The sequence below is a fragment of the Chrysochloris asiatica genome, unplaced genomic scaffold, assembly GCF_000296735.1.
Source record: "Chrysochloris asiatica unplaced genomic scaffold, ChrAsi1.0 scaffold00178, whole genome shotgun sequence".
Classification (NCBI taxonomy): Eukaryota; Metazoa; Chordata; class Mammalia; order Afrosoricida; family Chrysochloridae; genus Chrysochloris; species Chrysochloris asiatica.
The window spans coordinates 3,172,706-3,195,111 of NW_006408696.1; the positions used below are offsets into that span (position 1 = coordinate 3,172,706).

Here is a 22,406-nt window from a genome sequence, read left to right on the forward strand (position 1 = left end):
GGGATTGGGTGTCCAGGCTGGGTGCCTCGGCCCAGTCCAGGAAGACCTCGCTCAACCTTTCTTTTTCATAAAGTGAGGCCCACGTGAACTGTGAAGTAAAGTGGGCTCTGGAGCAGACTCCAGAATCCCTGGGAGGTGCAGCTATGCACTTGCATGGCAGCCGAAGGGGTGACAGTCTGAGTCCACCCAGAGATGTCTCTGCAGAAACATCTGCCATCAAAAACCCAGCGGCTCACGGTAACTGGTGGCACCTGGTCCTGGTTTTGTGGTAGACTGTCACCACTCCCTGCTAACAAAATTCCAGCCGTGTCCATGGTAAACAGATCCTAAGGGTCTGACCCAGTGGTTCTCAGGTGGAGGCGACTTGTCCTGATTTTTGGAGACCACCTTGGTTGTCATGAGGGAGTTCTTGTGGGTAGAAGCCCGGGAAGGAACCGAGTGTCCGACAGCATGAAGGGCATCTTCACAACAAAGAACCATCCGCCCAGTGTCAATGTGCCCAGGGGAGGAGCCTTCCCAGGCTCCCTTGCAGCCAGGAGGGCATCTGTGAGGCTTCACATAAAGTCGGCTGGGGCTCCGACTGAAGGGACAGGCATGACTGTCCTACTGTGTGTCCCTACTTCCTTCTCCCCTGGAGTGAGGCTGCAATCCTGGGGCCTGGACATCACCCTACGACAAGATGTCAGCTCAAGGGAAAGGTCAAGATCACAGCAGCCACTCCTAACTCTGAGCCACCCACCGTCTGACTTATTATTGAGAAAATGCTATTGCTGTTTGTTTACCTCAGAGTGTGTTTTCCTTTATTCCCAAATGCAATGTCAACAGCTGTTATTGACAAGTGCCGTCAAGTCGGTTCTGACTCAGAGAGACCCTGTAAAGGGTTTCCGAGGAGCAGCTGGTGGGTTTGAATCACTGACCTTGTGGTTAGCAGTCCAGTGCTGATACTACATCAGGACTCCGTGAAATTGATATATTTCATATCATCTCATGAATTTTGAAACAGAAAAAAGGTCTACGCCAAATCCTTACTTCGGCCTACAAACCTGTGATCTGTACCCATTTCTGTTAGGCCCTGGCTGCCCTTATACTCACCCCGCAGCCTGGTCACAAATTCTACTCCCGCAGCTCTGCCACTGACATCTCTTGTACTTTAGAGGTCTCCATGTGGCCGACGCACCCTGTCCAGCACTCTCGTCACCCTGTCCCTCTGCATTTGTACCTCAAAGTAGTTTTTCTGGTTAACTACCTGCTTCTCCCTTCTTGGTTCCCTCCCTTTCTCTCCCTCCCGCCCCCTCTGAACACATGAACACAAGGACTCAGGCCCCCTTTGCACAGCTACATTCTGGCGCCTCCTCTGAACACTCACAAACCCTCAGAGAGCCAATGAAGAAGGAAGGAACCAGTCCCCCCTTCATCCCAGTTTTTATTATCGACTCGTTCAAAATCAGATCATTAAAAAGTCATCTGAAAATTCCTCCCAAATAAATAACATACCCAACATTTACCACCTCTTTGATTATGCAAATGAACCAAGTTTTAGGAAAGTGACCAATCCACCCTGGAGTGTGGCTGAGGCCCAAGGATACCAGTCAGTAGGCCACACCCCTCATGGCAGCTACTGTGGCGGCCAGGCGGCGGGGAAGGCTTTTGGTGGCCTGTCTGTAGTCCTCGGGCTTAGTCTTCAAGAGCGTCACGATGTTCTGGAGAGTACGGGATGGCTGCAGACCCAGGGCGTCCATCACATTGGTCAGGTAGTCTGTGGGTGTGGAGGGGAGGTGGGCTTAGCACCAAGTGAGACACAGCCCCGGAGAGTCCCCCAGTCCCCTAGCACTGGACACGGCTCTGCCCCCAGCAGGAAGGCCTGGCTTCAGGGCTTCCACGCAGGGTCAACTCCGGCAGTGACCTTGGCCAGAGTCCAGGCATTCTCATTTGATAAAGAAGTACCCAACATCACCCACACCTGGGCACATACATGCACTCACACATACACACGTGCACACGCACACACATGCACCCACCCCTGCCCAGGTAGCTGGCTGATATACCAGGGCCGACCTGAAGCTGCCCTTCCTGGGACTCCGCTGACTGCTGGAACCCCAGCCTGGCTCCCTATGTAAACCCCAGCCCGGCCCCCAGTGTAAACCCCTGTGTACACCCCAGCTGGGCCCCCTGTATACACCCGTGTACACCCCAGCCCGGCCCCCCATATATACCCCATGTGTACACCGCTGACTGCATGGAGACCCAGGGCTCAGGAGCAGCTGCCAAGACTCCCCATCCAAACCCCACAAGGAAAGCCAAGAGACATTCTGGGGGAAGGCTGCTTCTCAGAAGAGAGCTTCTTGGAGTGCCCCCCCGTCACCTCCCCCAGACAGTTGATGAGGAACTCCAAGAGAGGGTGGGTCCTAGGGTTCTGCAGTTTGATAAGAGCCCCATAGGTGGAGGGGACGCATGGGGGTTCAGCTGCAGCCAGTTGTCAGCTCTGGAGTCTCAGCAAGGCTCAGAGGACCCAGTGGGACAAAGGGCATGAAGGTAGCTGGTGGGAGGCTCCTTCCTTGGTGGGCCCTCCCAGAGCTGAGGGAAGCACTCAGCACACACACCCCTCCTCTCTCTTTTTCTTTTTTTACAATCTCCTCCATGCATCATCAATCAACCCCTAAGCCTGCCCTGAGTCATCAGCACACAGCCCCTCTCCCTCTCTGGGTCTAGAGTTCCCAGCCGCTCCATCTCTCCATGTCATCATCTCTGCCTCCATCTCTGGCATCACTGTTTCTCTGGGTAGGGTCCCACACTCCGCTCTTCTCCCTTGATGGTCCCAGGGACCTCTGCTCCTGGGCTGCAAAGTCAACCGCTCCCCTCTTGCTACAAAACATCTACCTTTCCATTCCAACCTTCAGTCAGTCCTAATAGCAAAAATTCACTGTTGTACCACATGAGTGCTATCCCCATCTCCTTTCATTAGCGCCTCCCAGACAGATTAGATACTACTCAGTGGAGAGTCTGCCTTCCTCCACACCCTCTGGATCTAGGCTCCCTCTTGAAAGCCTGTAAGCCAGTCACTTCTTGCCTTTGTCCCCTTCCTCTCTTACTTGGGAGAATGATGAGGCACCTCCCATGCCCCCCATTCTTTTCACAGTGGTAAACTAAGTCTAACAAATCAGGTAGCATTTCAACCTTTGGTAAGTGTACCTGTTAGTGATTAAGACAGTCAACTAGCACTGCTATAAGGGAATTCAGTACTCCTAAATTCCACCTGTATGCTGAGCAAATCATCCAGGAAGCTGGGTTCTATGAAGAAAAACGTGGCATCAGGATTGGAGGAAGACTCATTAACAACCTGCGATATGCAGATGATACAACCTTGCTTGCTGAAAGTGAAGAGGACTTAAAACATTTCCTGATGAAGATCAAAGACCACAGCCTTCGGTATGGATTACATCTCAATGTAGAGAAAACACAAATCCTCACCACTGGACCAATAAACATTCTTATTAACAGAGAAAAGATTGAAGTTGTCAAGGACTTCATTCTTCCTGGATCAACTATCAACACTCACTGAAGCAGCAGTCAAGAAATCAAACGACATATTGCATTAGGCAAATCTGCTGCACAAGACCTTTTTAAAGTGTTGAAGAGCAAAGATGTCAGCTTGAGGACTAAGGTGTGCCTGACCCAAGCCATGGTGTTTTCAACAACCTCATATGCATGTGAAAGCTGTACAATGAATAAGGAAGACCGTAGAAGAATTGATGCTTTTGAGTTATGGTGTTAGAGAATATTGAAAGTGCCATGGACTGCCAAAAGAACCAACAGATCTGTGTTGGAAGAAGTGCAGCCAGAGTGCTCCTTGGAGGCCAAGATGGCCAAACTTCATCTCTCATACTTTGGATATATTGTCAGGAAGGACCGGTCACTGGAGAAGGATATCATGTTTGGTAGGGTGGAGGGTCAGAGGAAAAGAGGAAGACCCCTAACGAGATGGATTGGCCAAGTGGCAGCATCGATGGACTCAAGTGTGGCAACAATAGTGAGGTTGGCCCAGGATCGGGCAGTGTTTCGTTCTGCTGTGCGTAAGGTCACTGTGGGTTGGTACTGACTTGATGGCACCTAACAACAAGAACAAAGCAACAAGGAGTCCTGGTGTGGCGCTGTGGATTAATGTGTCAGACTGCAAAGCCGTTTGAACTGCAAGGTCGGCAGTTCAAGCTCACCAGCTGCTCCTTGGAAACCCTATACAGGGCCGCTATGGGTCAGAACCGACTCGACAGCACTTCATAACAACAACAAAAAAGCAACAAGTTCCCATTTCCTCCTTTCCCTAGGCCCTGGTGGCCACTACCAAACTGTTTTCCATATGCAATTACCTATTGTGGATGTTGTTGTTGTTGTTAAGTACCGTGGAGTCAATTCTGACTCATAGTGACCCTGCACAGAGTTTTCAAGGCTGTAAATATTTACAGGAGCAGAAAGCCTCATCTTTCTGTTGCAGAACGGCTGGTAGTTTCAAACTGCCGACCTTGAGGTTGGCAACCCAACTCATAACCACTACTCTACCTGGATAGTTCACATAAAAAGAAACTGACTTGTGTGGGAATTCAGCTTACCTTTTCAAGGAACCAACAAACTGTTCTGCATAGCCACTCTACCATTTTACGTCCTTATGAGCAATGGATGAGGGTACCAATTTCTCCACATTCTCGCCAACACTGGTAATTTTCCATTTTGATGCCACTGGCCATCCTCGTGGGTGTAACGAATACCTCACTGGTTTCTTGTGACTGTCTGAGCACTGTCTAGGTTCATCTGTCCTCTGACTGACCTAGAGTCCCAGCGAGGCCTGCCTCTTCCTTGTGTGCTGTTCTGAGGCCCATTGCAGGGCAGGGCCCAGAGGAGGTGCTTGCTCCATCCTGCCGGGCTGGCTGACTCAGGGCCAACTCAGGAGCCGCTTCCTCAGTCAGGCCGCTGTTCTCTTCCCAAGCTGGGAGCTCCATTAGTCAGAACGCCAGGAGCTGCCAATTGAGAACCCACCGTCTGCTGTGGCATATCTGTTTGTCTGACAGAGTGTGTACTCTGTTGTAATGCTGAATTTGGAGATCTGTAAGGTGGACTTGCGTGGTAACAGACTGACATCCCAGAGATCTGCACCTGAGTCTCACTGATCCGCCCCACACCTCACGCCCTCACGCCGTGAGCTCAGGACAGACAGGGACTGACTAAACCTCTCATGGCTCCTGTCTCCACTGCCAGGGTGGTGCAGAGCAGAGGCCCAGTCAATGCTGAAGGAATGAATAAGTGGAGAGACTGAAACCAAGGACAACACCCAAATCTCACCTCCCCCACTAGCTGTGGCTGCTTCTTTTCCTAAGGCATCCAAACAGGGGACCCCAGCGAGTGTTTATGTTTCATGTCTTTTCTCCGCACACGGGCCTGCTGGCATGACAGAAAGGATGGCTGTCCCTCTGGAACCTCTGAACATAAAAAGGCCGGGAAGCCAAAGCTACGAGGTCCTAGGTCTGGCTCTATCACAAACCTCTCTGGCACCCAGAGCAAAGGACCTCACTCACTTCCTCTCTTCTTCCACAAAACAAGAGGCTGGAGTTGGATCTGGCTCCGGCTGGGTCCCTCAGCATATGGTTAACACCGCTTGGCTGCTAACTGGAAGGCTGGATGTTTGAGTCCACCCAGAAAGATCTCATAAGAAAGGCCGAGCCACTGAAAACTCTATGGAGCACAGTTCTCCTCTGACACACACGGGGTCACTGAGTCAGACCTAACTCGACCACTGAAGCTCCTGTTGGTGGGCCATGAAGATACAGGCAGATGCCTGGGCTTCAGCCACCTTACAAATCAGAAGCTCAGGGGACAAGGCCTGGAGAGTCTGCATTATGAACCAACTTCACAGCAAAACCCAGAGTTGGTGCTTCAGGGAGAACTGGGGTAAGATTCCTAGGCCGGACCCTGACAGACGCAATGGGTAAGCGCTGCCTCTCCCTTGGGAACCTACCAATGTCCGTGGCCAGCTGCTTGGTGGAATGGGGGGTCAGCTCGGGTATCTGGAGGATCACGTCACAGTAGGTCTGCATCGTGGCTCTGGCGATGGAGCCTAGCCAGTTATCAGCCATGTTGTCCAGCTCGGGCAGCTCGTCACCTGAAAGAGAAGAGACGGAGGTCACCCAGAACACCCAGCTCGGGAGCAGCCCGTCTGCCCTCAGATCTTACCGAGCCCGTGACAGGTATTAGACGCACCAACAGGCCAGCAGGCGTGCCGTCTGGGTGAGACACAGAAAATGGGGAACAATTCAGATGGGGGCAGGAGGGGAACCCAGGCACTGGGATGGGGTGCGGGTGGGGTTAGAAGGTGGGAGAGGTGAGGAGCAGTCTCCCTGGAGCTGAAGGGTGGGGGTCAAGGCACAGGAATCTGATCGTAACAAGACCCAAGTCCAAGGTCAGTTCTACCACCAATGAGCTACCCGACCTCTCCGAGATGGTTCTGTTTATCTGCAAAGTGGAGGTGACAACAGCCCTGCCTTTAAGGACGGCCATGAGAATTAGAGACCAGACGTGAGACGGTTGGCATGGGATCTGACACAACACTTTGTGCTTGACACGTGAAAGCTACTACTGTGGTCATTATTATGAGTGGGGGGGCACAACAGGGAAGCCAGCCCTGGCTCACGGAGAACCACATGTGGAAGGACTTAGGAGGCCAGGGTACGTTCCGAGTAGGGAGCCCGGCAGGCTATGGCAGGCTGAGCGGGGAGACGGAGCAGTCACCCAGGTGAGAGCAAGCAGGACCTGACCGCCAAGGGAGTGGAAGGCACTTGAGAGCAGATGAGAGAAGAGAATAAATGAGGTGATACTTTTAGGGTTAGGTGCCCTCTAGTTGGTTCCGACTCAAAGCACCTGTGCACAACAGCATGAAACACTGTCTGGTCCTATACCATCTCCCAGTTGTTGGTACTCTTGAGCCTACTGTGCCCATCCACCTCATTGGGGGTCTTCCTCTGTATCACTGACCCTCCACTTTACCAAGCATCATGTCTTTCTTCAGGCACAGGTCCCTCCAGCTAACATGTCTGATGTATGAGAGATGAAGTCTCGTCATCCTGGTATCTAAGGAGTACTCGGGCTGTACTTCTCCCAACACAGACTTGTTTGTTTGTCCGTCTGGTACTTTTAATGTTCTCCTACAACACCGTATCTCAAATGCATCAATTCTTCTACGGGCTTTCTCCTTCATAATTAGAAGAGGCAAAGCAGTGACAGCTAATACATTTAGGAGAGATGAGTAACATACTACCATATTTTATGGAAATAAGATCTGTGTCATCAGACTCCTCACCCCTGTTATTTTTACAAATATTCTATGTTAATTTTTTTTTCACAGCAATATGTTTAAAAAAAAGCACAAACTTTTCTTACAATACCTGGGGTGAGGAGGTGCCAGGGCAATGGGACAGGGAGGAAGGCACATGACTGACAAAAATTATAATGCACTTCCAGGGCAAGATGGCAGAGTCGGCAGATGCACTGAATCGACCCTCTGCAACAATGTCCTGGGAGACTGAAGGCCTGTTACAGGCGGTGGTCCTGTAACACTGACCACAGAGGACTGGACAGAGAGGTGGGCTCAGTGCTGACTGGAAGGGAGAGCAGGACAAGAGCAGTGAGAGAGAAGAGAAACTGCAGACTGTGGCCTGGTGTGGAGCTTTTTCAAGTGGGCACAGGATGTGGCTGGAGATTGGTGGCAAGGGGGTGCTGTTTTCTCCTGTTCCAGTGTCCTCCTGGTAGCCGGGGAAGTGGTCAGTCTCCACCCTTTCAATCCAGCAGCTGGTGGCACCCCTTCCTGCAAAGCCTCTGCATAGCGCCTCAGGGTCCCTGTTTCTGGAGGCACGTGAACCCGTCCAGACCTATGCTGCCCAAGCAGTGACTAGAGACCTAACTGCGTTCTCATTTCCAGTCTCCACCACATCCACCAGGAGACAGGTAAGAACACAGCAATGCACAATCAGCAACTAAATAGAAATACACCACCACAATGGCGCGGAGAAAACAGACAATTTCAGCTTACACAAAGAAACAAGACAGAGTTCCTCACGCAAATGACAAAATACAGAATCAGCAAATATCACACAAAAAATGGTATGGCAACTACCTGATGAAGAATTTTAAAGAATGCTAATTCGGCAACTTTAATAGAAGGAGAGAATGACTGAGAAAACTGCAAATGAAATCAAGGAGAACAAAACTAGAAAATTTCAGGAAAGACATTGACAAAATAAATGAAAAAAACAAACAAACTGAGAATCATACAAAAACAGCAATTAGAAAGCCAGAATATTAAGACTTCGGAAATACGTAATACCCTTCCAAAAGAACAAAGTAGTAGACCTGAATCAATGGAGGGCCAAATTATTGACCTTGAAGAAAAATCTCTCTATATTCATCTGCTAGAGGAACAATCAGAAAAAAAGAACAAAAAATCTGAAAGAAGCCTAAGATTTATGTAGGGCATTATCAAGAGGAATAACTTACGTGTGACTGGAATTCCAGAACAGGGAGAGACAAAAAAACAAAACAAAAAACCAGAGAGAATATTGTCCAAGAGTTTCTGGAAGAGGACTTCCCTAACATCATGAAAGATGAGGAGACAGCGGTTTCAGAAGTTGAACAAAAGTTGATGGACCCCAAAAGAAAAACACCAAGATATTATAATCAAACTTTTCAAAACCAAAGAGTGGCTCAGGAACAATGAAAAGTTACCTGAAAAGGAGAAACCATGCAGGCAAGAAGGCAATGGGAAGAAACATATAAAACTCTGAAAGAAAAAAATTGCTAACCAAGAATCAAAGACCCAGCAAAACTGTCCTTCAAGCCGAGAGCGGGACCCTACCCAGAGAAACAGAGATGCCTGAGATAGAGACAGAGACGATGACGTGGCGTGATGAAGCGGCTGGGGACTTTGGACCCAGAGAGGGAAAGGGACTGTGGGTGGAAAATTGGGGGGGTGGGGGTAGGGGGGATGGAGTGTAGGGGGTGGGTTTCTAGGATATACCCTTTGGTTGGTTGATGATGCATGGAGGGGATTGGAACCATGGCAATGAAATGATATACGATGGAATGAATGTAAGACTAAGATTCTTCCATGTAAACTATCATATAATTCATAATAAAACATTAAGGGAGTCTTTTGGACTGAGAATCAACAACAACAGAAAACAACCTGAGAGTCACATGACAATACCACCTAGACTCAACTCAGCTATAGAAGTATTCAAAATAAAACGGACCGCTAAGACTGAAACTAGAAAAGCAGAGATACAGATGCAACACCAATAACAGAAAACCAGAAGGAAGGAATAATCTAGTTACAGAACTTCCAAATGAAGACGAAATCAAATAAGAGTCCAAGAAAAATTAAATCAATACAGATAAACCTAACTGTAACCCTAAAAAGTAGACGAAGCTTTAGCCTACCCCCTAACACCAACCATAGTCCTAGGCCTAGCCACAGTCCTAGCCCTAATGCTCACTCCTTACCCCTACCCACATTCCCCAGTAAAAGTACAGAGCATTATTGGCATAAAAACATGGAACGGTTACAACTAGTAATAAGGATAATGACGGTATGGAATAGAAAGTGAATGTAAGGCACTGACCATAAAGCAGAGTCAGGACATTCTTCTCGTTGCTTCTGTTAAGCGCCATCGAGTCAGAGCGACCCTGCACAGGCTTTTGAGGCTGTAGATCTTTGCCAGAGTAGAAAACCTCATCTTTCTCCCAAGAACTGTCTGGTGGCCTCAAATCCATAACCAGGCAGTTCGCAGTCCAGTGCTTATGCCAAGAGCCACTGCACTACCAAGACATACTAGGGGGGCTTCAAAATATCTGTGGAAAACTGGAATTGAAAAACGGAATTTTTCCATGAACTTTTTGAAACACTGTCATATGGAAAGATGAAAACACCAATGTGTTATGTGGTGGGGGCTTGGTAATTTTCTTTTCTTCTTAAATTATTATTTTAATTGTTTTATAAACTATCTCTGCAGCCAACAAAAACTAGAAGGTTAAAAAACAAGCTGGGCTGGCTTGGTGACAAGTTCCATCTTGAAACTACCAGCCTGGTCACACACAGCTGCTGGAGCCAACACGAGGGCCAACTGCCACGTCTGACAATTGGCTATACTCCGCAACCCACACGGAGATTAAACCCGAGTAGTAAGCGTGACTGTATCAGAAGAATGTAGTTGCTAGGGAAACAGAGATAGGGCGGCTAGAATGTTGCGCAGGCTGAGCCGAAGGACATAGCTAAATACAAGGAAAGACCGTGCAAGTTCCCTGTCCCGTGAGGCAGCCCTGCAACTTGGAAGCAGTCTGAGTTTCTGGACCACAACTGTTTAGTTGCAATCCTTCAGTTAAACTACCCCCAAGTCAGGGACCTTCGGCTTAGCTGCTCCCAACAGTCTGGCCAGAAACGCAGCCAGGCAGGGAGGATACTTTAAGGGCTAATCCTCATCTCTGCTGACTGACTTGATGGCAGAAAGCCCTGGAAGGCTGAACATAAGAGACCAGAGCAAACAGCTGAGAGCTGTCATGCAGAGATGAATGTGGATGCCAGAAACATGGATGAAAATGAGCAAGAGATAGGGGAGACAGCCCAGGTTGAAGGGGAAGCGGCATGGCACAAGGCCAGAGGGCTTGCCAGGCCGGGCGCTGTCCTGAAGGTACTCTCCAGCCGGGGACGAGAGAGACATCAAGGAAGCACAGAATCCGGAGCAAACACCTTAGCTCCAGGCTGCTGACAATGGGCAGGGAATATTGGGCTACTTATCAAATGCACATGGGCAAAAGGTTGTCTAAGCAGAAGCCATAAAAATGCTTTTATTTCCATGATAAAGCCAGCATATATATGAGAGGACACAGTTTATGAAAAGCTACGTGTTGATCTAGCTTTGGTTGTATGGATTCCTCATCTTTTTTCTTCTGCTCAGAAAAGTGGACTCATGTTGTCTCTGTGTGCAGCTGAGGTCCGTCCACTCACTGTCAGTCCTGTGTTAAGTGTCACTGCACGACCACACTCGTACACATGCTTCCAGACTGAGCACTTGTCAACCAAGTCACTAAGGCCACCCTTAGAGCTATACGGCGACAGATCTGGCAGCGTTTCTAGGATAGACATCTAGGATAGTTTCTAGGATAGACATTTAGGCATAGAGCTCTGGTGTGGCACTGTAGGATAAGCACTAGACTGCTAAGTAGAAGGTCTCAGGTTCAAACCCACCAGCAAACTCCTGGGAAACCCTACACAGGGTCACTGTAAGTCAGACCCACATATCTAGAAGTAAAACTGCTGAGCCAACTTGATATGCACACTGGTACCTTTGCTAGAAAAGGCCACGGCATTTCCGAAGTGAAGATACCACTTTACAACAGAGAGGGACGATGCTCTATGCTTTTCCTTTCACATTGATCTACACTGCAGTTTTCAAAATGGAATCATTCTGTATATATTATTTCACGACCTGCTCTTTGCACTTAATATGGTATCTGAGGATATCTTTTCAAGTCATCAAACACTCTTTTCTTATTAATATATTTTTAAAAAGCTGTACAGCTTTTCAGGAGTCCCAGTATGGCGCTGCAGAATAATGCACCGGACCACAGGTTAGTTTGAACCGCAAGGTCGGCAGTTCAGATCCACCAACTGCTCCTTGGAAACCCTATACAGGGTCGCTCTCAGTTAGAACCGACTCGATGGCACTAAACAACAGCAGTATTTCAATACATGAACGTACCAGGCTTTGAAATCAATCAATATTGTTTCACACTTACTTTTCTTTTATAAACAGTGCTCATTCAGTCACATTGATGATTAGTTTATTAGGACACTTTTCAAGCAGCAGAACTTCTGTTCAGAAAGGTTTGGTTGTCTGTAAGTCTTTTGATCAAGTGATAGAATTTATACTATTTTCCTCCTCCAATGTTGCCAGTATTAAATATGTTGTTGTTGTTAAGTTCCGACTCACACACTCACACACACACAGTCAATTTGGTATGTGTCAAATCGCCTGACTTTCCATTGCAGCCTTCTCAGAACTGTATCCTGCACAAGTTCCACAGCTCCTGACATACGTGGGTCCCTAGTTCACGTCTTGACAATTATTTCAATGGAATTTGCAGAGATGTGTATGCCGAGGGCTGCAGGTGTTACAAACAAGCCTAGACAGCACACTTTACCTTGCTCAGGAGGAAACGGGAGCTTTCCAGCATGCAACGCTAACTCCAGGGCAGAGTCCTCCTGAGTCACAAATGGCTCCAGATTTAAGGGAAGGGACATGATGTACTGGCCAATCTGAAACAAACGAAAGTATTTTCAGCCTGACATTGACCCATACAAGTAGTTAGACCGGGGCAACCCCAAATCTGAACCTTCGGTCTTCCCAGTGTGAGTGATAGTGGTTACGGCGAGTCCTTAAAAACAAACCAATCGCTGGTAGTTTGCATGTAGATGATGTTGTTGTTAAGTGCCATCGAGTCGATTCCAACCCATAGCGACCCTATCTCTGTACATCTCAGCTAGAAGGGTGTAACAAAATACTCTATTCGAGTTCCGCTCAACTTTACTTTTCAACACCGATGTGCATGGACTTTGTGCACATTCTTGTGTCTGGTACCTCCTTCATCTGCAGCCATAACCTGGTCCAAATTCATGGACCCAGCTTTACTTGAAGTAAAGCATTATCATCATTTATACCTTGCATAAATGCTTTCCAAATTTTCCAAAGCGTTTTCTCACATTTCATCCCTTTATAATTCTCACACGGTTCGGTGTCATTTAGCTGCAGAATTTCAATCATCTCATTATCTCAAACCTCCAGTGATTTGTCTGAGATTGTCAGGTTGACATGGAACCTCGACCAATTCCAGAGTTTCTGGGTCCTCTCAGGAGTCCGGTCTGTATTTATTTTTGGAAGTCAGTGGGGAAGACAGGCTTGTTTTCATCACATCTGTGACCTTTTTCTACTGTTCTCACATCTCAATAGATGCTTCTTGGTACCCTATTTGGGTGAGCTCCATGAGTCCGGGCTTTACCACTGAGTGAGCTTAGACAAGTTACATCTTGAGTTGAGATTTCACGATCTCTAAGATGAGGCTGACCTCATACTTACTCTGAAGGGCTGTGGCGAGCATGAAATGAGATCATGAGTGATACATAAGTATAGTGCTTACCTGGCATCCTGACTGACAGAATAGCTACTGGGAAACTTTCACCCTTGACTCCTCCCATTCCCCTAAGCTTCGGTGCTCACCTGGGAAACTGCCAGCTGACTCAGAGAGAGAAACTATGAGATACGAGGGTAAGTTTAAAAAGTTGCTATTTTTGTTAACAGCATAGCTACTCTGTATAGGGTTTCGGAAGAGCAGTTAGTGGGTTTGAACTGCTGACCTTGCAGTTAGCAGTCTAGTGCTTATGTTACAGTGCCATAACCACGTGAGCTGCCAACCTCAGTAGCTCCTGCATCAGCGGTAATCCTATGCCATAGTTTCTTCATTCACTGAGGCTGACCATTGTCTCTCTTTTGGCTCATCTTTGAGGTCTTCCTAACCTTAAAAATGCCTGATCTGGGGACTCTAAACCCAGAAAAGGAGAGGGGCTGTGTGCTGACGACCGAGGGGCAGGCTTGCGGGGTATACCCTTTGGTTGATTGATGATGCATGGGGGGGGATTGTAATCGTGGCAATGAAATGATATATGATAGGATGAATATAAAACTAATGTTCTCCCATGTAAACTATCACCTAATTCACAATAAAACATTTTAAAACAACAAACAACAACAACAAAATGCCTGATGATTCATCTAAAAGATGCTGTTTTATGTGAAGCAGCATCCCCATAAAAATGTTGCATAGCTTCAATGATTTGGGAAGATATCCACTTAAGTTTTGTTAAAAACTTGCTATTAGTCCTGACCTCAAAATAGTTTGTTTTTTTTCCCCATGGAAAAAAAAAAAGCACCCTAACAAAACTAGGACAAGTGCATTACTGAGAGAACTTGTCTGCAGTCATCCACTGATCGCTGAGCCACATATAAACAGGTTTCGTTTGGAATAAACCTTTGCTTGTATGAACCGGGAGCCTAGAAGCCATACTCTGGGACTTATCGGCGTGGACCGTGCCCCGTCTGGTCTTGCACATGGCGGGTGTTCAATAACTGTCTCTGGAATTTAGTCCAAGCCTGGAAATGCACTCTGGCTTTCCTTGCTTCCCTACATTCTATTTCCTCAGCTTTAAAAATCAACTCAATAGCTTCTCAAGTCCCATCCAAAAGCATCATTTTCTGAATTAGATGGCAGTGTAAATCTCACATCTAAAAACTAAGATTGCTCCTATTGGTTGTAGTAAGCTGACCCATATCTTAACAGCTTCCTGAGAACAGGATGCCCTGGGAAGCAGCTGGGAAAATGGTTGCCAGGATGGGCTTGTTACTGCCCCAGGACAGGGAACAGTGGGCCGCCTCCCCCTCTTTGCCTGCCAGTGGGCCTGCCACACAACGCTTCTGATCGTACAGTATGTGCTGTTGAAATTCCTTCGTATCTTTCATATCAGCTTGCTAGGAAAATCCCAGAACTCTCCCCCAGTATGGGGCGCATGTGGTTTGGGGCATATGACTCCGGCACAGGATTTCTTATGCCCTCTGACATTTCAGCACAGTGGGCTAGACTACCGGGAGGAATGAAAGGGAGGCTGTGTGCAGGTATCTGGGCCATCAAATCATCTGGATGTAGAAGGACACTATCAAACCCCTAGGGTGCACAGGGAAGAGGGAGAGGATTCTAAATGCTTCATTGTCCTGCAAGGTTTACCACTGGCTTTAAATACTAAAGCTCTAGAACTCCGATTCTCGCTAAGAAATCTGTTATGAAGCAGTTCTACTCTGCACACACAGGGTCATCGTGATTCAGAACAGCAACTAGCACCAAACACACACAGAAGCACTTAGGACAGGCCTGGCATATAGCAGGTGCTTACTAAGAGCGTGTTGAACTCGAGTCAGAACCACACGCACACTGTTTTCCTAAAAGATCATCAAGAAGAATCTGACCACCTGCTCCTGTCGCCACAAGACGGCATTTTCTGTGGGACTCTGGCTCTCGTGCCCTTAGCTACGGGCCACTTCTCAGACTGGGAGACATGGCACAGGTGGATGTCACTGTGTCTGGTTCTGAAATTGCCATGTGATTCTGGCTGCATCACCTTGAAGTCCACCCAGGAAAGGACTGCAGACTATGAAAAGGCAAAGGTCCAAGCACAGCATAGAAGGGTGACGGTGAGTTGCTCTAGAGAGCCAGAATTAGGACCTGGGACAAGCTCTGCAATGCTGGGACCACCACAGAGAAAGGCATAGAGGCTCTCTTACATTGCTGATGTACTCAAGAGGAGTGAGGCTGAAGGTGGGCAGGTCTTCAGCCAGAGGCTCTCCCACGCTGACTGCATTCCAGCTCTAAGGAAGGAAGAGAAGAAGTCATCAGAACACAGCAGCCAGTGAGTGTGGAGCGTACCAGGCAGGATGCCAGGACGACAGAGCCTTCCCCACCAGACATCCCCCACTTCACTTGGAGCCAGCCTTCAGAAACACCCCACTCAGTAGTCCACGGATTTCTCCTCTTACAATCATACATTTGATACCTGCTACACAAGGAGCTCTGGTAGTGTAGTAATGAATCGAGCTGTGAACCACAAGGTCAGCAGTTTGAAACTACCCGCAGGAGAAAGAGGAATAGTTTCCTCCTGTAAAGACTTACAGCCTCAGAAACCCTGAACAGGTTCGCTATGAGTCAGAACCGACTCCAAGCCATATCACCACCACCACAACCACTGAGCCTGCTGAAGTGGAGCGACGATGAAGCAGCTGAGAAAATTATGGTCTCAGAACAGGTGGTCAGTATTTTAAGCTCTAACAAAATGAAAACAATAAAAAACCCCAAATCTGGAGGTGGAAGAGCAGGTCCCTCACTCGCAGTGTCTCTCAGGTGGAAACACTGAGAGCTCTCTGACTAGTCGTCACCACCATTTTACTTCACCTTGGTGACATCTTTTGGGGACTACTATCTTAACGTGATAAAGCAACGGTGACCTCAAATTCAACGATCCCTTTGGTTTCATTTTGGCGTCTCTTTTTCTAGTTAAATTCAAATAAAACTATATAGCACACATTTTGTTTTTTAAATATCTACCTATCATCTAAGCTCATCCATCCTTCAAAGTGGGTGTGAGTGGGCATGAAGAGGCATCCTGAGTAATGGACATGAAATGTTCACACTGATCACTTCCACACGGTGAGATTTTAGAGGAATTCATTGCTTTGTTCACTGCTTGAATTTCTGGAAATGAATAAATGTCATTTTTATTTAAAAAAAAGAGAGAAATTTCTCTTTGAAAAAATTGATACTTGCTGCTACTTATTAAGCACTCTGGCAATTGCCGGGCTAAATTCTACCATATGCAACTTCTCACTTCATCTTCACAACCCTGTATGGAGAGAATGACTGCACCCCCATTGTAAAGATGAGGACTCAAGATGCTGAGTCATGGGATTCCAAGAGGCAACCAACAGAGCTCCAGAGAGGGGCCCGTGGAGCCACAGAGCTGCCGGCCGTCCACATCACTGCTGCTACGCTGCTAGAAATGAAAAACCTGGTTGGAACAGATCTCGTGAGACATAAAGAGTGAGAATCACAGAATTTCTGTGGTAGAAGGAAGATCACAAATCATGTAGTCCAGCTACATCTTTTATGGATATTCTGAGACCCAGAAAGGGATGAGACTTGACCAAGGCCATGCAGTACGTGGCTCCTGACTCCAACCTACATGCTTTCCAGATGGCAAGAGAAAGTAAACAACTTGTAATTACACCATGCAGGGTCTTGTTGCCTCCCTTCACCTGGCTCCTGCAAGAGCTCTAGATTATTAAAAAGCCATGACAGGCCTTTCCTCAAAGACAGTCTTTAAAAAAAAGACAAATCAAGACAGACTGGATGGGAAAAGGCAGGAGCCAGTGAGGAAAGTCAGCCAGAGTGTGTTCCAGTGATTAACAGGCAAGTGATGAGAGATGCATGAGGGGAAGTCAGACCAAGTACAGAAAACAGGACTGGGAGGCCATCAAGACCACCCGAACAGAGAAGAGGTGCAGGGAGAAGAGATGACACTACTCTTGTTAGGTGCTCTAATAGTGATCCTAGGCACAACATTATAACACTTGACTGTCTTCTCAAGCTGCCCTTTGAAATTTTCTCTTCAGCTCTTTGATTTTCTCATTTCTCCCATTTGCTTTATTATCTCTATGCTGCAGAATAAGTTTCAGAGTCTCTTCTGACATCCATTTTGGTCCTTCCTGTATTTTTAATGACCTTTTGCTTTCATCCTGTATGATGTTTTTGATGTCATCCACAGCTCTTCTGGTCTTCGATCACTAGTGTATAATGTTAAGCAATATGTTCTAGAGATGGTCCCATACTTCCTGTGGGATATATTCAAGGTCATATTTTGGCTCTTGTGAACTTGTTTGCTTTAATTTTCTTCAACTTCAGCCAGAACTTGCATATGAGCAACTGATGGTCTGTTCCACAGTCAGCCCCGGTCTAGTTTTGGCTGATATGAAGCTTTTCCATCGTTTCTTCCCATATATGCAGTCATTCTGAACCTTGTGTCTTCCATCTTGTGAGATCCATGTGTTTAAAAAGTTATTTGTAGTGAATAAGTCATTGGTCTTGTAAAATTCTATCATGTAATTTCCAGCATCATTTCTATCATCAAGGCCATATTTTCCAACTACTGACCATTTCTCTTAAGTTCCAACCTTCACATTCCAATCACCAGTCATCATTAATACATCTTTTTTTTTTAATGTTTTATTGTGAATTACATGATAGTTTACATGGGAGAACTTTAGTTTTACATTCATTCCATCATATATCATCTCATTGCCATGGTTCCAATCCCCTCCATGCATCACCAACCACCCAAAGGGTATATCCCAGAAACCCATCCCCTACACTTCCCCCTCCTTCCCCCAGTTTTCGGCCCACAGTCCCTTTCCCTCTCTGGGTCCGAAGTCCCTAGTCAATCATTAATAAATCTTGATAGCATGTTTGATCAATTTCAGACTGAAGAAGTTGGTAGAATTCTTCAATTTCATTATCACTGGCTTTAGTGGTTAGTGTGTGAATTTGAATAACAGTGGTATTAACTGGTCTTCCCTGTAGGCGTATCCTACACATTATTATCCTATCACTGACTGATCTTTTTGATGACGAATGCGATACCATTCCCCTTGAATCGGCCATTCCCTACAGAGTAAACCATGATTGTCAGATTCACAATGGCCAATGCCAGTCCATTTCAGCCTGGGATATCAATGTGTTCCATTTCGTTTTTGACAACTTCCATGTGCTGATTACTAATGGATATTTGCAGCTATTTTTCTTCATTCTGAATTGTGCCCCATCAGCAAATTAAGGTACAGAAAGCTTTGCTCCATTCGTGTCTTTGAAGAAGCAGATTTTCCCCAGTCACATTTTGAGTGCCGTCCAACCCGAGGGGCTCATCTTCCAGCACTCTATCTGACAGTATTCTGGTGCTATTTATATTGTGTTCATCTTTCGGCACTATATCTGTGAATGTTCTGCTGCCATCCACAAAGTGCCTAAACTGTCAGCAGTAGTCTGTCTCTCCTTCTTCCAACTGGGGCTTGGTCTGCAAGCTCAGCTGAAACCTGTCTACCATGGGGGACTCTGCTGGTCTTTAAAATACCGGGGGCAGAGCTTCCAGGATCACAGCAACCTGCAATCCCCACAGTACAACAAACTGACAGACGGGGGGTGGGAGAGGACCCTAGGAATACCCAAATAGGAAAGGTGTCCAGGAAAGAAAGTAGCAGAGCTCTCCAAAGTCCCCACATTAATCCATGAGCAATTTGGTAAGGCACTCTCCTAGATAGAGTTCCAGAACCAATTCTCCAGACATGTTTGTGGCATGAGAACAATTCAACTTCAAAAGACAATGAGCTCCTTGGACCTAGCCTAATGTATCCTGAAGCATATAATCTCCTTCACCTCTCCCCGAGAGGGCCGAACAAGGATGCTCCAAGTGGAACAAAGCTAAGGAAGCAATACTAGTGACCCCGGAGACAGTCTATATAGATAAAGCATCGAGGAACTACCATTAAGGTAGGAAATCCATGCTAAGCAATGGATATTAGGTGTATGGATATTATCCTATCACAGACTCATCTTTTTGATGATGAATGCAATACCCTGTCAACAGCAACCTGCAATCAATCACCACAGTACGACCAACTGACAAGACTGGTGGTGGGAGAAGACTCTAGGAATGAGTTGACAGGGAAGACTGGCTCTTGGATGGGGCACATCCAACCTTGGAGAGTCAGAATGGATTCCTCCTGGCATGGGGGGTGGGGTGGGGGGCAGTGGCTAGCCCTGGGCTCAAACTTGCTGGGGGAGGAGGTGGGACCTCGGGGCAAACCACTGCAGGCAATGAGATACTCACGTCCATTTTGGAAACAAGTAACAGCTGTTGTTTGATACGCAGGAACACAGAGTCAAAAGCCAACTGGTGGGCCTGCTGGTTAAGCCGAGTGAGGGCTGTTCGAGCCACAGACAGCAGGTTATGATTACTGGTCCCCTTTTCCTGAGGGAAAAAAAATACCAAAGGCAGTTTAGTAGCCCCTGAATCCAACCAAAGTATTAGCTGGTTAAAACACGTTTGAAAAATCACTTACAGAAACACAGTGAGGGAAAAGGGCAGACCACAATGTCAAATTTTCATGGAATCCAGACCTTTTGCAGACATGGAGGCTAAAGTGAACTCCCAAAACTGCAGGTCTGAATAATCACCAAAAATGTTCCCTGAGGTCTTCTTAAAACCAAACACTAGCTTACCTAGTGAAGACAGTCAGCCTGGAACACTATGCTCTTTGAAGATCTATCTATATGAGACAACAGCCACCCGAGAGATGAGCTAGGTACATTAGGGAGCCGTGAGTTTATGTTAGTCGGGGAGAAAAAGCTCAGACAGCAATCAGTGTCACTGGGTTGTGCGTGCAGAGACTGCCCTCCTGAATGTTCTTTGCTCTAACAAGTCCTTTGCTTTCCCATCCCTACCTCTACCATTCCCTAGACTCCTTGTTTCTGCTTGGTGTGTTCTTCCGTGTCCATTCTTAGCAAAAATTTATCAAAAATGAAAAAGGCGAGGGAAGGTCTATGTAATAGTGGTTCCCAAACCTGACTGTGAATCCCCTGGGAAATATGCTGAAAAGTGCCACCCCAGAATCTGCTAGGTTGGAGCCTATTTTCCATTTACATTTGAAATTCACTTTCGCAGGTCATTCTGATACATTTGGGCCAGCATGAGCTCGTGAGCTGACACTTCAGGAGAAAGGGCTACAAGCACCCTGAGCCCACCTCTGAAGGACAGAAGAGAAGCTTCAGGAGTAAGTAAGGGTGATCTTCAGGGCCCTGGCTCTCAGCGAGCTCAGGTTAATTACGCTCGGCTGAGAATCAGAGCACATTCACCCCGTGCAAGTCCCAAGGAATTCCAAGCAGCCTGAGAAAATACGGAGATGGAAAATGTAACCCTAGTTTTGCTATTATAAATGAACCCATTACAACAAACAGACATAAAATCAGATTAGCAATAAAGATAAACAGAGTTGCTGCACTCCTAATCACAGAAGCAAGGATGAATGAACTCACAGAACTGCTTTAAGAAGTGTGTTTGTCAAGCTCAAACTCAGCCAGCTGGGGGGCCAAGGTGCAGAGGGATGGCGAAGATCCCAGCGAGTCGAGGCTGAAGCCCTAGATATGCACAGCACTACACCCGCAGAGAATCACAGGCTCCTCCAGGCCTGTGCGGATAATCTTAGACTGCGATCACTGCTGTACAAGTAGTGGGCTCTCCTCTGCCTACATGTCACCCAGAGTGAGGCTGAAAGCGGACCAGGGAGGCAGGGGACCAGTTCTCAAGAATACCTGGCTGGGACCATCAAGGGAGAAGAGCAGAGAGCGGGACCCTACCCAGAGAAGCTGTGATGCCTGAGATGGAGGCAGAGATGATGACATGGAAAGACGGAGCAGCTGGAGACTTTAGACCCAGAGAGGGAGAGCGACTGTGTGCTGATGACCGGGGGGCAGGATTGTAGAGTATACCCTGTGGTTGGTTGATGATGCATGGAGGGGATTGTAACCATGGCAATGAAACGATATACGATAGGATGAATGTAAAACTAATGTTCTGCCATGTAAACTATCACATAATTCACAATAAAACCTTTAAAAAAAAAAGAATACCTGGGACTCTTCTATAACCCTCATTCCTTTGTTGGGAGGTTCTCCTATATCTGGACCCAAAGGACTCCAAAGTTCAAAATCAAGTGCAGATTTATGGTAGACAAACTAAGGAGTTTGAACTAAAGAAACAGCTAGTGTGGAGTGCTTATCCCCACATTCTCGTGTCTCCTTGTGGATGGGGGGAACGTGTCCTAGAGAAGTACTCCTGACCTAGCTGCGCTCCTGGCCTGGCTGAGCTGAGCCCCTGGCTTTTCTGCAGCCCTTGCTCTGACTCTGGGGAAGCAAAGTGGATTATCTGAACTGAGGGCCTCCTTTAGGGGCTCTGGTTCCCAGACTGCCCTCAGTAAAATGGGTCTGCCCAGATCCACCTGCCTGTTGATGAGTTTAACTCAAGTGAAGTATGGAACCCATGTGACTGCAGACTGAAAAGCCACAGGCACCACCAAGCTTCCGCCCGTCACAATGCTCCTACCGCTGGATCTCAACAGTTTCCCACTCACTCACTCTATAGCTCCTTCAAACCTCGACGAGGAGAAAGACAAGTGGACACAGGGCCTATGTGAGTCTGACAGCCTGGATCAGGGACAAGGGACAAGCTTTCATGTACAACAATGCCATCAATCTGGTCTCATACCTTGAGGGTATAAAGTATTTCCATTAAACTGGCATATTCCACAGGGTTCTCTTTCTGAAAGTAATTATATTCTTGCCACGGATTCCTGGCAGCGCTCTTCTTATCTGTCAAGATACCCTCCTGCAGACCGGCCAGGCTCCGTGGGCAGTAGGAGTCGGAGAGATACTTCCCAGCAGTGGACAAAATTCTGCAATGAAAGTGGTGATGACCGTGATGTCCCGTGCACACTGGCATGGACCTTTCTTCTGCGACTGTTTAGGTGGCTCCTACACTAAATCCCAGGATATCGTCCTGAGGCAGACTGGGTTATGATCCACTCTTTTTAGGGAGTGAAGATGTCACTCACTACTAGCAGTGAGCTGGACCCACAGGCGTACAAGGCCACACTCGGCTCCACTTCCAC

At 47.2% G+C, this 22,406-nt stretch overlaps 1 protein-coding gene across 1 annotated transcript in view; it reads right to left on the bottom strand.

The window, feature by feature from the left end:
• Positions 1–1,589: 1,589 nt before the first annotated feature.
• The window catches only part of COG7 (component of oligomeric golgi complex 7), a 96,277-nt gene continuing 75,460 nt past the window's right edge, over positions 1,590–22,406 (bottom strand). Inside the window, exons 12-17 of the mRNA XM_006871996.1 lie at positions 22,004–22,190; positions 19,571–19,711; positions 15,423–15,506; positions 12,238–12,352; positions 6,005–6,148; positions 1,590–1,756 (exon numbers count right to left, since the gene is read on the bottom strand). Of these exons, the coding sequence (XP_006872058.1) occupies positions 1,590–1,756; positions 6,005–6,148; positions 12,238–12,352; positions 15,423–15,506; positions 19,571–19,711; positions 22,004–22,190 (838 nt within the window). The remainder of the gene's footprint in view (positions 1,757–6,004; positions 6,149–12,237; positions 12,353–15,422; positions 15,507–19,570; positions 19,712–22,003; positions 22,191–22,406) is intronic.